The sequence below is a fragment of the Vanacampus margaritifer genome, chromosome 10, assembly GCF_051991255.1.
Source record: "Vanacampus margaritifer isolate UIUO_Vmar chromosome 10, RoL_Vmar_1.0, whole genome shotgun sequence".
NCBI classification, from domain to species: domain Eukaryota; kingdom Metazoa; phylum Chordata; class Actinopteri; order Syngnathiformes; family Syngnathidae; genus Vanacampus; species Vanacampus margaritifer.
Window position 1 is genome coordinate 11792495 of NC_135441.1, and position 16144 is coordinate 11808638.

At 40.5% G+C, this 16144-nt stretch overlaps 1 protein-coding gene across 1 annotated transcript in view; it reads right to left on the reverse strand.

Moving 5' to 3' along the window:
• The window catches only part of ppargc1b (peroxisome proliferator-activated receptor gamma, coactivator 1 beta), a 61380-nt gene extending 46047 nt beyond the window's left edge, over positions 1-15333 (reverse strand). Inside the window, exon 1 of the mRNA XM_077577849.1 lies at positions 15196-15333. Coding sequence (XP_077433975.1) covers positions 15196-15276 — 81 coding nt within the window. The 5' untranslated portion in view covers positions 15277-15333. The remainder of the gene's footprint in view (positions 1-15195) is intronic.
• Positions 15334-16144: the final 811 nt, after the last annotated feature.

Below are 16144 nucleotides of genomic sequence, written 5' to 3' on the forward strand. Positions count from 1 at the left end.
GATATATGATTCTGAGTTTGTCTGCGATTCCTACTATTAATTGGTATAGTGAGCAAAATGTCGGTCTCATCAAAATATTGCAATATCCTATCATGATTTACGACTTGCAATTCCCGTCCTCAAAGTTGATATTATTGGTATGCCTATGATTGGAAAAATATTGGCATATCTTTTGTGATTAACTTGGGGATTCCAGCCCATAATATTAGTATTACCGGTATCGTCAAAATCTTGCAATAATATTATGAGTGACATTATTGTTAAGATTGGCAAAATAGCGCCATATGTTATATTATGTCACATCGTAATATTTTATTGGTATCAACAAAATCTCGTAATAATGTTGTGTTCTCACCCAAAATTGCAATATTATTGGTATGATTGGAAAAATATCTCTGTAACTTATTGTGTGTTATTACTACAATTCCCACCCCTAAATACTGTAAATACGGTAACATTGTGACTTTTTGCTCTATTCCCACACCTCATCACCATTTTATCGATTTCACAAAAATATCATGATTGTACTGTAAGTTATTGTTATTCCCACCACGAATCGTAGTCGGTATTGTCCAAATATCGCAGCATCAACATTACGCTGAATGCATCCATTTTTTTTCTGTGAGCCACATCCACACTCAAAAAACAAACAAAAATCGATAAGCTGAGAACGCCGGTTGGGCGCTTCACGTACTGCCCCGTTCGGCATCGACTAACCATCTGTCCAAAACTTGTCACTTGTGTGTGATGCCACGGTAAGGCCAATGTGAATTACACAAAACCAAATAAATAGAGGATTAGAAAAGGAGTGGAAAGATACACACAAGAAAAGCGAAAAGGGGGTGAGAGCAGGTCAGAACAAGCAGGAAAGTGTTGAACAATTAAATAAAGGTGTGTGGTCACTTAGTAACTATAGCATGTTAATTATAGCATACGTTACAGTAGAACCTTAGCCTCTGGAGAACAGCCTTATCGGAAATTGTCAAAGGATCCTTAAAGTCTAACGCAAACTCAAGTTATGTTCAGCGGATCCTCAAAAGAACAACAACAAAAATCAGAAATCAATCATAATCACAGAATACGCTGCTGAAATCGCAACGAATATCGATTGGCGTCTGACTGCGGTCATTCTGATGTCACAAGATTTCAGCTTAAAAAGCTCCCCCCCCCCCCCCCCCAAAAAACATTTACAAAGGAACCTCTTAAGTAACAAAATCTGTCATTTAACCAAAATTATCGGGAATAACAGACTACTAAAGTAGTCTGCACAAAATTTTGTTGTTCAAACCATCATCTGTGATATCAACTTCGCTCTTCGCTCGGGTTCTGTTCTGGTGACTTATGATGGTCGCAGCAGAACTAGTTCTGAAGTCCACAAAACCATTTGGCTGCCAATTCAAGAAAAATGCATCCAAACTAATCGGGAAAAGCTTTATCATGCAACAAGATAATGACCCAAAAACACACTGGCAACAAAATAAAGGATTTCATCAGGGGTAAAAAATAATGGAAGGTCTTGGACTGGCCAAGTCAATCACCGGACCTTAACCCAATAAAACATGCATTTTACATCCTGAAGAGGACACTGAAGGGAGAAAATCCCAGTAACAAACAAGAACTGAAAAAGGCTACAGTAAAAGCATTTTAAATGAAGACTGTAACTGTAATATTTCAAAATATAAACCCTCGTCAGACGTGTAGGGGCACCCTAGCGCCCTCTATTGACTCGCCACCCGCCACTGCCGAAAGTCACGTTCAAAGGAACCTCGATATAGCAAAATAATGAACTGTCCCACAATTATGGGGAAAAAATATTAATGACACCTGACACAAAAGCCCCGGACATACCAGATGTTTTAGCATCCAACAGGAAGACACACACATAGATTCACACGCACAGTCACTTGGCTGGTTCCCCATATTGTATTGCATCAGTGTGGCCGGCGGCATTCCTGCTGTCAGACTCACGGTCGCCTTGGCGGAGAGAAAAGAACACGCCATGTGGGTGTGTCGCTACTGCTACAATACTACTACTAATACGGCGACTACGACTAGACACGGACAAAACTATTGGGACATTTTGAAACGTGAAAGCTGTACTTATACTAGGGCTGCTCGTTTATGGAAAAAATAATAATCTTATAATATTTTGGTAATACGATTATTCAAAACGATAATTTTATTGTGAAACATTTGAAATTTGAAATAACAATATTTGAAACACTATCATTATCTAAGTTCCTTTTGGACCAAACAGAATTTATAATAATATAGCACTTTACCGCTACTAGCTAGTGCGGCTATCTTGCTGCTTGGTGTTGGTAGCTGGTAGCTAGCAGTCGCTGCTAAACGCTGGCAACAGGCGCCGTACAATAAATACAATGTCAGCATAATTATGTCTTAGCGCTCTTAACTGGAGCTTGAACGTGACTTCAGGACTGGGTTGTGTTACTGACGTCTGTCACAACAGTTTGGGACATTTATATTGCCGTTGTTCACAAACACTGAATAGATGAGTACGTCGTCAGCCCTTCCACCTCGACAGCACGCTTCCGGAAACAACTTCAAAATAAAAGCGTTACAATGCATTAATCTACATATACTACTTGGTAAGGTAAGGTTTATTTTGAAATTGGGTTTCTCACAGCATTAGCCCTGTTTCCTGTCACGCATAATGCCATTATCTTGACTACAACTATATCAGCGGGAATCCGAGGCAGAAATGACGAGGATTTGTTTCAGCCCTAGTATTAATAATCGTTTTTGTACGATTATGCCAATTTTTTAATCGCAGAGGGTAATAATCAAAATTGTAATTTAATTTTGATTAATTTTACAGCCCTAACCTATACTTGTCCAAATCATTGTCATTGCCATTCAAATTACAGACAAAGGCTCTTTTTGACATCAAATTAAATGTTTTTTGTTCAACTTGATATTTCAACAGGATTAGCATATACTGGTGGAAGTAGGTCACTTACATGAGTGCTTCGTATGTTTCAAGTTAACCTTCACATTAAAAGCAAGTCCAAAGTTGCTATGGCAAAATCACACCAAAGTAAACATCGAGCATGTTCGTTATTTGTGTTTGCGCGCTTATAAAAATAACTTTTTTAAAAAAAATGGAACAAATGCAGATTTTCAAACATAACCAGGTAAAATTTGTCAAGTTTTTCATAACTTTTAGTCAAGAAAGTTTGATTTAAAGGACAGCATGTATTATTTAATGCCATCTTGTGGTGAACTAACAGAATGCAACTACCAAAGTTCAAAGCACATGCATTACGGCACTTTGCAAGCCTAGTGAGCATGCGAGTCAACAGGCCGGAGAGCAGGAGCTCACGGAATCGGCGAGCAAGAGTGGCTAGTTGCTAGCAAGAACTTGCTTGAGTGGCTCAGAAGAGCGGCTAGCAAGAACAAGCTGGACCGGCTAACGAGCGGCTAGCAGAAGATGCTAATAAAAGCTAGCGAGAGCAAAGCAGAGGGAGACAGGTGGTCGATTATTATGTCTGACACTAGCTGCGAGCATCACAAGAGGCTAACTACGTTGGCAAACATCTTCTCCTTTGGGTATCCTTAGCAAAAAGATGGTTGTGAAACATGTTAGCCACCTGTAAGGCGCGGCACCACCTACGAAATATAATTAAGCGATTACTCCACCTACGATTATATAAAGAAATGTACGTTGATGTGATAGAACTTTTTTTTTTTGCATATTATTGAACTTAACAGTGGGTTTTTAAAATTAATGATTTATAGGTTCACCACTAGATGGCACTAAAGACTCCACACTGTCACTTTAATCCTGACTCTAGTCAAGTCTGGTAAGTCACTTGGTGGCGTCAAGCAAATAATTCAACACACCTCCATCAGGTAACACGCCTCCAGCACAATGTGTGTGTGTGCGCGTGTGCTAGTAAATGCGCATGTGTAAGCATCACACAGCAGCAAGCAGAGAGGAGTGTGATGCTGCTGCAGCAACTGTGGTCACGCAAGCTCGAGCGGGCCTTTGGGAAGTAGGTCAATGAGCAAGCGAGGCAGAGAAAAGCTGAAAGATGGTGAGAGAGAGAAAGATAAAAGGAGAAAAGGAAGAGAACGGCAAAATAGTGAGAGAGAGAGAGATAAAATAAGAGGAAGAGAACCGCAAGTGACCCTTTAAACGTGTAGCCAGCCGGCCAACAAATGAGCTCCCAATCAGTGCAAAAATGATCTCTTTTGAAAGAGTGCTTTATTCAGACATTACAGCAAGATATCTAACTTTGCCATCATGATCAGCCCACACACAACGACAAAAATTTTAATGTCTCGCAATTGTGCATCGTTCATTTATCTGCTTATTAGGAGGTTCAAAAATGTCAGCAATGGGACAATGTCTTAGTTTGTCTGGGGAAATCGGCAACGTGACCCCAAAATAGCTGCTTTAAAGTTTAAAGCAAATTTTTGGTCATTGGTTCCTGATACTTTTTGTGGGTCTACTCTTGATATACTGTACGTGCTTACCAAATTTCATGTTGCTAAGTGAAACTGGCTTCAAGGTCGAAATTTTATTAGCTGCTAGTACTAGAGTTTCCTGTTTTTGTGAGTCATGAAGTTGTAAAATGGCCACCAAACCAGAATGTGCATTTTCCAGCATATTTTCTTAAGACTTTTTTGTAGGTCTAATCATGATAGACCACCAAATTTCATGTTCAAATTTGTTTTTTTTTAATGACTTATTTGACCCTAAAATAGCTGCTTTGAACACACTTGATGCATCTTGTCATGCAAACCTTTGGGGATTTTTTTTTGTGGGTCTACACGATAGACAGCGCTGTTAAAGTTGCTAGGACACAATCGCCATAACAAGTCTGCCTTTGGAGGATCCTTGGAAATGGCCAAAATGCCCTTAAAATGGCCATTTGGACCAAACGCTTCTCAATGTGCAACCTTCATGCAGGTACTTATTATGTCTACACATAACCACGCACACACACTATAAACTTTCCATCATTATGCTTTGCCAATCCGCAGTTCCCTGACGCGTTTATGCTCATGAATACACACTTTAATGCCATCACACATTATTCACTAGGGGAAATAAATCAGTGTTATTACATTTGTGCGTCATTAAGGATCGTCACAACGACAACGCGTGGACGGGCTTCTGTGTATGCGTGTGCACCCATTTGTTCTGAGTCAATCAACCCCCATTGACGGATAACGACTCAGCGAGGCTGCACTGGGACTAATTTGGGTCTTGTGTCTCAAGAACTGCTGCTCGATAAGATGCAGAAGGTCTGCCATTTTCCCTTAGTGACATGACGGTAGGTCATGAGTTGAAATTATGTGCATTACCCGAATTGTTCGTAATAGGAACATTCATAACTCAAGGTTCCACTGCATATAGATTTTGTCTTCAATAAAGTGTCTCACAAATATGACTCCATCACTTCTCCTCTTCTGCTGAGTTTGGTCCGCAGTGTGTCTCAGCGCTGCAGCCCAATGACCTTTGGCCTGCTTTCCGAAAGCAGGCCGGCCGAGGCTTAGCCGGCGCACCATTTGTTAGTTGTGGTGGCTAATTGCAACGCCGGCCGCACTGAACTGATATGTATGAAGTAGCGCTGGGGTTATATTCAACGCTAATCTCGGCAAATCAACGGTGGAGGGAGAGAAGAGGGAAAGGTGTTGGTCAGAGTTCAGTGTGTCATAAACTGCCGTCTTGAAGCAGGATGCAAATCTTGGAAGTATTACTGGAGCTGTGCTGTGGAGTTTTGGGAATGCTTCAAGATCTCCCAAACACAGATTTTTATGCTTTTAGTTTCTTTATTATTTTGTTATTCTCTTGTTTTATTCAATTTTTAAGTCTAACTTTCATAAATGTTGTTTTTCATGTTTCTTTTTATTATAATTAATAATCCATGTTAATGTATTTATTTTTAATTTATTTTTAATTTTTCAATTTTTATTGATTTATTTTTTCATTTTATTCCTATTTATTTTTGCTTTCTTTGCTTTTAATTTACATTTTTATTGATTTATTTTTAATTTCATTTAGTTCAAAAAATGTTTCTTTTTAATTTTGAAATTATTTTTTTCGTTGTTTTCGTTTTATTCCTATTTATTTTGCTTTCTTTGTTTTTAATTTATTTTGTGGGTTCTAATTTCTTTTGTTTTTTTTTCATTTTTAAATTATTTCTTATTTTATCTATGATTCTATTTGTTATACATTGTTGTTTAATTTTCTTTTTAATTTCTTTCTTTTTTCATTTAAAAAACATCTATTTTTAACTTAATAATATTTTTTTGTATTGTATTTTTATAATTTTTTATCTTTTGTAATATATTGCTTTTTATTGGTATGTTTTATGTAAAGTTTTTTTCTTTTATTTTGCTTTATATGAATTTATAATAATATTTTTAATAAGTTTGTTTATTTCATTTCTTTCTTTTTTAATTTTTTTATTACATTTATTAGATTGTATTTGTAAATGTTTTTATTTTATAGATTTTTAATTTCACAAGTATTTTTGGGTTTTTATTGTATTTAAAAATATTTGTTTTCATTTTTGTTTGCTGTGTTTTGTTAATTTATTTATTTATTACACAACTTCATATACGTGTATACAGGTCAACTAACTCTCAAGGGGGGGAAAAACTAAGCATGCACAAAAAATTATTGCTCTAATCATAGTGGATGCAAATATCCTTTTCTCACCTTTTCGTGTCATTTGTATTCATTATAGGCCCTCACTGTCATATTGACAATGTCTCACACATACATGTACACACACCCACATGCACACACACACACATCAGGTAATTTAGTATGGCAGCCAGGCGGTTAAAGGTAAAGTGGATGCAGTGTTAGCCGAGAGCGGTGAAGGGAAGCATCAGGGAGGCCTGCTGCGAGCCTCCATGCTGGCTGTCCTATTTCTTTGGAAGCTGATTTATCACCGCAACCTCCACCAGGGAAATGTCTTTTTTAACACACAATGAACGCAGACTTGACAAAGGAAGTGGGAGGCTGATTGCACGAGTCCGACAGAGCACACTTAAGCTTACATTAAAAACAGCTCAATGTTATGTTTCAGTGGCAGCTTCCAACTAGGGCTAAAATGATGGAGATCATTGATCATGATCATTTTGAGGTTGGCACACATACACACAGGGTTTATATTTCAAAAAAAAAAAAAAGGTTTTTATTTTTTCCCCTCAAAGGCCTATAGAGAGGTGTTATTAACTCATTCACTGCCATTGACGGCTATAGACGTCAAAAATTAATTTGAACATTTCTATTAGTTAAAAAAAAATATATATTTTTGTTAACAAGGGTATGAAAACCTTTTTTTATTGTACATTTAGAACAGATATAAAAATTTGTGATTAATTGTGAGTTAACTAGTGAAGTCATGCGATTAATTACGATTAAAAGTTTTAATTGCCCGATGCCCCGAATTCTTCATAATCTTTAAATCGCGTCAGGCGACTAAAAATTTTTAATTAATCACACATTTGATACCTGTATTTCCCAAAAATTTTAATTCTAGGTTTTCATACGTTTGTTAACAAAAGTGGGAAAATATATGTTAAACTAATAGAAATAGTTCAAATGAATTTTTTACGTCTATAGCCATCAATGGTAGTGAATGAGTTGAGCACAAATGTGGCATTTAAACGAATCACAGACATTTGAAATGAAAACTGTATTTTTTTATTTTTTTTAACTGTCAGAAGCAGCAGCATCAAACCAAATCTGATCTGGAGCTGATCAACATTTAGCAGCAGAGTAAAATGAACATGGAAAAGGACAATTAACACTCTTCTTCTGACACATCTCATGATGGCAGTCATCATCGCTTCCGTTTCTATTAAGTGTATTTTATTGCCGATGACGTTCCTCCTCGTCTGCTGTGCTTAAAGTGTCCCTTATTACTACTACTGCTGCTAATAATTGGATTCTCCATGCAGCTGTATTACGGCTTAAAACCTCCCCGGTGTCTCCCACTTAGGGCAGACCACTCACTTCATCGCTCGTGTTCATTTTCACTGCAATAACAATAAAAGAAAAGAAGAAAAAAGAAGTGACACTGCCGCAGGCGTAAACAGTGCTACTCTCGCTCGTTCTCTCTCTCTCTCTCTCTCTCTCTCTCTCTCTCTCTCTCTCTCTCTCTCTCTCTCTCTCTCTCTCTCTCTCTCTATCTCTCTCTTGACATGATGCCAGTGTTTTGACTGGAGCTCGCCCTGATGCGGCCAACAAGCAAATCACGTCGCAAAAGACGTCTGGACACACACCAACATGCTCACAAACTTGTGAACGGAAAGTTGTTGCGTATGTAGGCGCATCCTCGACGATCAAATTATAAATCTAATAGCATCAGCTTTAGGTAATATATTGATAGATAGTATGCTAAATTTTATCATCACATCCGTGATAAGTGATCGGTTTATTTAAACTTGCTAACCAGTGAACGTGCCCTAAAATTCAATGCGCTAACGTGCATAAACCCACGCACATGAAAATACAAATACACCAACACACAGCAGATGCTAACATAACCCGCAGACATGCACGCAGTTGTACAAGTTCAATGTATATGCACCAGTTTGTTGTTTCCACCGGAGGTAATCCACAAGCGGGATTATTGTGTGTGATTAAGACTTGGGGATCTACGAGGTTAGGGGGATTATAAGAGGGCGTGGGCGGTTTATGTCACTCTGTCAAGTTAGCAACCTGCTGGCGCATGCAGGAAGCGGGCAGGACTGCTAAAGCGTCACTTAGCATTTAGAGCAGTAGGCCTACTGTGTGTTGTCATGGTAACGACATACGCGTGTCAGGTAGCAGAACAGGCAACAAGCACGGCCAACAATGTAGAAATTTGTCACTGTTCTTCTTGCGACTATTACTTGAAATTGTTTGGGGTTTTTAAGCGCAAAAATTACAACTTTGTATTTAACTGTAAACATTTGCTTGAATTTCCTTTGAAACAGAAACTAGTATGTTTATTGCATCGTATTAGCTCGCTTAATCCAATAAAGTGAAATACGACAGTTTACTACGTATACCTGTACGTGTGCTAAAAACAACTATGAACATTTGAGTGGTCGGATAGTTTAAATTACATGCGTGTATAAACCAATGACGCTATCATGCTAAGATAATCGACGTACTGATGTCATACATTTCTTTTAATTAGCCAAACAACTCTGTTAGGCAACATGTTAGCAGGGAATTATTTTAACTTCTAAAAACACTGAGCATGGAGTTGTTGTCTACCGTAATGTGCATGTACCCAAGATGCTACATGTTAAGCTAACAGTTAAAACAAGGGAACATGATTGATGATGGCTATAACTAAACTGAAAGTGTAAACTTCTGCTGTTTGGTTAACTGAAATGTATCAAAGTCGTTGGCTAACTGACTCTGAAGGTGTAGACCCCCAAGCTGTTATGGCGTTAACAGATAAAACAATAAATGTCTTACTCAACACTAGTTCACAATAAGCTAAGAGCTAAAACTATGACCACTGAGTCATCAGCTAACCGAACGTAAAAGCATAAACATGACCTGCTAACCAGCTAAAGCCCGTAGCTATGCCAGGGGGGTCGGTTGATTTCACATCAGGGTTCGTTCAAGGCTGCAACATTAGCGAAACCTTCAACAACAGTTTAAATGTTTTTTCTTAGAACATTTTTGTTGGTTGTTGCTCTTTAAATGCTTTGTTGTAAGCATGCCTGTGATCTCTTTGATCTCAGAAGAAAAAGCAGGATGGTCAAATTAGTTTGAACGTTGGCTCAAGTGAGGGAGTCGGTGTGCATAACTACAAACGAAGGCATTGCACTAAGCTAGCAGTTAATGCAACGAAGTACCACCGCAAGACACGCGCTCACATGCTAGCCAAACCCGCTCACGTTATTGAAACACAAAAAACAATGATGGCCGAGTTTTAGCCGCTTGTTCAGTCACTACCTGTTTTTGTTAGCTATTTACTGCTGATGGACAATGTCACAACGGTCACCACTAAACTGCGTTTAGCAAGTTTAGACGAGTCGTTCGTTTGTAGTGAACACAATAGCAACGGTTTCCTTATCTGTGTATGCGTGCATGTGTAAGTGTACATATGGGCTTTCAAGGGCACAGGTATAAAATGGAGAAAAGGTGAAAGGAAATTTCCATTGCCCATTGGACACACACACACAGGTGCCAGCATGCTTTGTCGCTGTGGCAACCAGGTGCCATGGGCAGGTACAGACTAGTGTGCGCAGTGTCAGCAAGTACTTGTTTATTATATACACACACAACACACAAGGTGGTTGAGTCGTCTTGCATTACTCTACCTGACAAAGCACTTCTTGTTATTTTTAGGTTTTGCCTCATCAAAAGAAAGCTTCATTGATATGTACTGTACTGTGTGTATGTGTGTATTCATGACAGACGTGCAAATTTCAAGGACAAATTTGGAAAATGACCCGTGGCCATTTCAAACCAAAATGGCTGACTTATTGTGTCACTTCATGCATGGCTTGAGACTTTTTTGGTGGATCTACTCATGATAGACAAGCGTACCGAACTTCCGACTGCTAAATGAAACGGTCTTCACGGACTGTCATTTCCAAAGCCGAACATTCGCACCACGCAGGAACATGTCTATCCAATCAAATAAACACACCTTTTTTTTTAATCACCAAACGTGAAATAGAAGCCGAGTAAGCACCTTGATGAATTATTGAGCGCAAACACGATCCTCTCCTTTGGGGAGGGCGTCCATCTGAGCCGGATGCCGCGTCAACCTCCGAGGGATTTGGGGGGGAAGCGAGCCTATTCCCATCACACAGGCGCTCCCATGTCGAACGTTAGCACTCTGAAAGGGATTTGCAATAGCTTCTTTCGCACAGTGATAAAGAAACATTGATGCTTTTAAATGAATTTTCCTGTCTTTCACACAGAATGCAGCAAAGTGGGACGTTGCTTAATCTAATAGTGACAATTGCTTTCTACACACAGTTTCTTTTATTACTTTGGGATTTGCGAGAAGCAGTCTTGTATTGTTTGTACTCACTTTGTTTTGTAGGTAAGGCACGGAGGTAACAAAGCATCCATATCCCTTCTTGTATATCCACCAGACTCAACATTCTTCTTTGTGTACAAAGAAACCGGGACCCGTGGACTGACCTTTTTGCCAATTCTGTTCAATATATTTTTTAATAGTTTTAAAATATTAATTTTGTTTTATTTTAATTTGGGGGGAGCCAACCCTCATTTTTTAAAATTGGGTGTATATCTCTGTTTATCTGGAATTTTTGGGGTTTAACCACCCACCCCCCCAATGGGCACCAATTATTGGCGGATTTTTCCTATTCGCAGTCTTCCACCTGAAATGCCTTGTGTTACAGGCTACATTCAAGTGAAATGTGTCACAACCCTGCATTTAAATTTCAGCAATGACACGTTACTCTGAAAAGTATCATATTTGAGTGAATCCCATGTATTTGGTATATCCTAACCATCTAACCATCACTCCCTAACCTAATCATAACCCCCTAATTCTAACCACACCTGGCGCTAAAAATGGATATATCTTTGTACAAAAACTACATTCTCATAGTGTAAAGCTAAACTAAATATACTGGACTGAAACAAATTGTGTTTCCTGATGGAAATGGAGTTCATTAAATACCACAGAAGGCCCTTCCAATGCAATTTGCAAATACTCCAGTACACTAGAAATAGGATTATTACAGATACTGTGACTTTAAGCTGCAGTAACATTTTAACAGTGACTCGGTCGCACCTGCAGCATCAGGATAAATGTGCTCAGTGAGGGACTGACATTTGAGATGGTCACATGATACACACACACAGGTTGTATTGCTGACTCACAGTGCGAGGGAGTGCAAGGGGGGCTCCAGTGAAATGACTTTAAGCTTTATTAACTTTTCCATTTGCGACTTGTGGTTTGAGAATTTGCAAATGAAGGTTGCGCAGCGCTTGATTGGTCGTCTTAAAAAGCGCATGTCGTTTGTCGCCACCGGCTAACCAAAGTTTTCCAATTATTCCGACCTCCAACTGTGGTTTTTTTTTCTTCTAATCCGCTGCTAGTCATTTAATGTTCATTTAATAGTCGTGAGTTTGAATTACAAGTAACCTTAAAATGTCTTTACGGACAGGAAGCAACTCTGTGTGATTATTTCTACAGTGCAAGGTGATGGTTAGCTTGTGTAACTGGCTCGAGGAGCCATCGAATTAAAGGACGAATATGCGTCCATTTTGCTGCGGGCTATTTTTGACTGATTATTTACTGGCAATGTATGAGGAGTGTGGTTGTTGATCTTGAACATGTCTTAAGTGTCTTTAGATACCTTGTGTTAGGAATTTGTGCTATATAAATTACATTGACTTGACACGTGATTTTTCTGGGTCTGTCACATCCATCAATTAATCGGATATGAGGGATTGACATTGTACTCACTCAGCAACCTTTTTGAAACTGATTCAGTTAGTGGTACGCTCAATGTTCTCCAAAGTAATAGCAGATCTTTGCAAATGTCTTATTTCGATTAAAAACAAAAGATAATCAGCACACGTTCAGGAAGGACTACAGAAATTGGAGAAGAATTACTGTTTAGAGATTGAAATCAGAGGATTTGGACCATTGTAAATTCAACGATACCTCTAAACAAGTACTCGATAATTAAATAGTAATCGATTAGATATCAATTAAAAGATTAGGGATGTAAGAAAAACCTGTAACAAGCACATACATACACTAGCTGCACAGCTACAACTGATGCCCGGGTACTCAATGTACAAACTGGCTAACGGTTAGCCGCTAACCTGATCATACAGCTGACTCCCACATCACTCACCATGCCAGGCCCTACATTTTAAAAAGCCACAGACATTCTAAGTCACAGATACAACAGTGCAGAATGCGAGGAAGGTAGACAAAAATAATACCTGTACCTCACATGCAAATTTTGTGTTGATAATGCAAAATCAATTTCCCTTTACTGCATATTTTCACTGTTTGTGGGAGGGTCTCTAGCTGGACTGTACTTGGTTGTTTAATGTCACACATTTCACACACAACCACTCCAGACAAAACTATTCATAGACAAACATTTGTCAATTTTCCATGTTATACATCCCTTTCGAAACCTCTGCGGCTGCGACAAACGCCACTGAAGATGACCGCAAAAAAAAAAAACATGTGAATGTGCAACAGGGGGAATGACAGACAGACAGCCAGCCAGCCCAGAGAGACAAGAGGAAGAGTCACATGCTGGAGGGAAAAAGAGGAGGAGGACGAGGAGGAGGCGCGCCAGCGTCGACGTCACGTTAACGCCTCCCTTCCTGCCTCCCTCCTCCACTACGACTCACATGACTGCAGCAGCTCGGTTCTGTAACACATCACGAGGAGTAGTATTACAAGGGGGGCGAGCAACATAGACACCAAGCGGCAGAGAGAGAGAGAGAGAGAACCGTTTAATAACCTAGAGTAAATATTAACGCAAAAGATAAGATTAAAAGCAGACACTTGTTATTCCTGTAATTCCGACACATGCACACACGTATTCACACTTCACATCATTTTTTAGGCCTGCTGCAACGTTCCATGCATGTCGACCTCATTTGGAAGTTGACACATGCACTGGTCGCGCTTTTTTTTCCTCACGAGACTGTAACAACGTGGTCACCAGGCCTGTATATTAAGAGCAAGGTCACACTGTATAAATCAATGTGCATGTGTGAAGGGGGGGGGGGGGGGATTAAATGCTGAATTTTGCAATGTCACAATGCACTGCAATGTAAAGGTTAATACAGTGTTATAAATAGACCACTGCATACACACATACACACACACTTAACCTGCTTCAAGTGCCAATCTGCCTGAACACGTGATGCAGTCACCAATGTCACACAGCAGTGATGCAGTGGATATATCTGGGAAGGTAGATGGCTTGGTGGGTTCGGGGGGCATCCTGAGAAGGAATGAGATGGTGGTGGGGACGAGCTGTGGGGGTCTAAGTAAGCATGTTTGTGCGTGTTTGGGAATCGCGGCATCCATCCAGGAGCAAAATGAGGGATTAAAGCCTTGATCCCTAGCCGCTCTGTCCCGTCATACGCCACCCGCTGCAGGAGCTTCGTTCGAAATAGACCACATTTACGATTTACTTCGCCTTTTCTTCACAACATCGCACGTTTCTGCGCAACTCGTGACATCCAAACCGCAGAGGATGGCCTCCAAAACACATCGGCGCACAGAATGATCCCACGAGGGGTTGGATTTGTGTGCCACGTCTCATCTCGGAAAAGTTGCGCTTGGTCGCAAGGTGCACAAACGCACCATGACAATCCGCTTAAAAGGTTTTATTACGGCAGGGAAGCAGTACACACACACATAGGCGCTATGTAACATGAATCAAAGAAAACGCCAGTCACGCGTTTTGTAACAAGCTATTACGCAAACTGTTACGCACTACCCCAAAACAGCGCCAACTTCCACCATCAACGCCAAATGTTGTCTCGCCACAACCGGGAGGCTCCCCCGGCCACCCAGCACCGTGAGAGTTGACCAAACTTGGTGGCGCAGCGGGCGGTCTGCAGAGAAGCAGATGAACTCTCTCCTCGTGCACGGTCAACGCAACAGCTTCCCACCACGCGCCGTCTTAATTCAACAACAAAGATGCAATCAAATATAAAAATATATATATATGTATTGTGGTGACTTAAAGTGACGCTAAAAAGTCCTTCCAGGGGAGGGGGGTCAGCGTGGTCACCCCCCGGGGCTCGGTGCACGCGTTGGCGGTAGCACCACGTGTCCACGCCGGGTTACACTGACAGCTAACTTTCCTCCTGAAGAATGCGTCAAAAAGTTTCCAAAGTGCGGCTCCGCAGTCCCCCGGCTGCAGCGGGGGGGCCTCGGCGTCCACGCACACACCCCCACCGCGTAAAACCACACATTTATCCACCACGGATCCTCCGTACCAAAGGATGATGACATATCCTCCTTCACGTGAACGCCGCAAGTCAAGACACGGCGGAGCACTGAGCCGGCGAGTTGCTGCTGACAAGCCGGCGAAAGGCTTCCTGAAACCGGCCTGTCGCCGCTCCGAGTACCGCTGGTGTTGATGGTGCAAGTGGAGACGAGCCAAGACGAAGGAAGCCGGGGGGAGAGCCAAGCCGAGTCTCTCACACACACCACCCGGGGTTCTTACCTGGCTGTCGGGGTTCTCTGTCAGGTAATTGAAGACGAAGGACGAGAGTTCCTCATCTAATAGTGGAGCGCAGTCCGCCATCTTCTAGTGAATGAGGCGCCGCGAAGCCAGGCGGCAGAGTAATAGAAGGAAAGGTGCAGTGACGCCTGAGGCCTGCAGGGAGCGCTTCTGTTTATACAGGGATCACACTCATTGGCACACATACACATTCTTAGACTGTATATATATCAGTAACAGTAACTAGACTATCCTAAATAAAAACAAACCCCTACGATACTAATTAGTTGCAGTGAGAGTGGAACCCCACCAAAGACAATCATGTGTGTACTACTGTAGGCTATCCTGTATTTTGATTAATATTTGACTGACAAAAAAAAATGTACCTGTGCAACCTGGTGAAAATTTATGTATTTAGGGGTCTGCAAACATCCTCCAAAAGTAACTCAGTGGAACTAGAATTCCGCTGATCGACACGAAATTGGATGGATATGGCTGCCATGGCAGGATGCTTGAAGAAGTCTGAAAGACCATTGTAGGAAAATGAAGAAATCAGCCAATTTGGTTTGAAGCAGCCTATTGGGCCACTCATGCAAATTAGAAAAATTAACCCTGTTGCAATTTTCAAGCGAGACTCTTGAAATTGGGCGGATGTGTCAGTCACGATAGGATGAGTCTCAAAAACCAATACCTGGAATTGAGCAGGAAGTCAGCCATTTTGGTTTGACTAATGTATTCAAAATAAATTTGCAGTGTTTCCCACAGATTTGAAATCTACTTGGGTGGCTGGACTCATGTTCTCAGTCCTGTTATTTGCAACTCCTCTAACCTCATGATCCACAAGTGAGTGACAGCGAACTATAAAGTTACATACGGTATATCTGTTCGCGACATGTTTTGTTTTGTTTCTTATATATTTTGATTAAATTTTCTTGAAAACTTATTGGGTGGT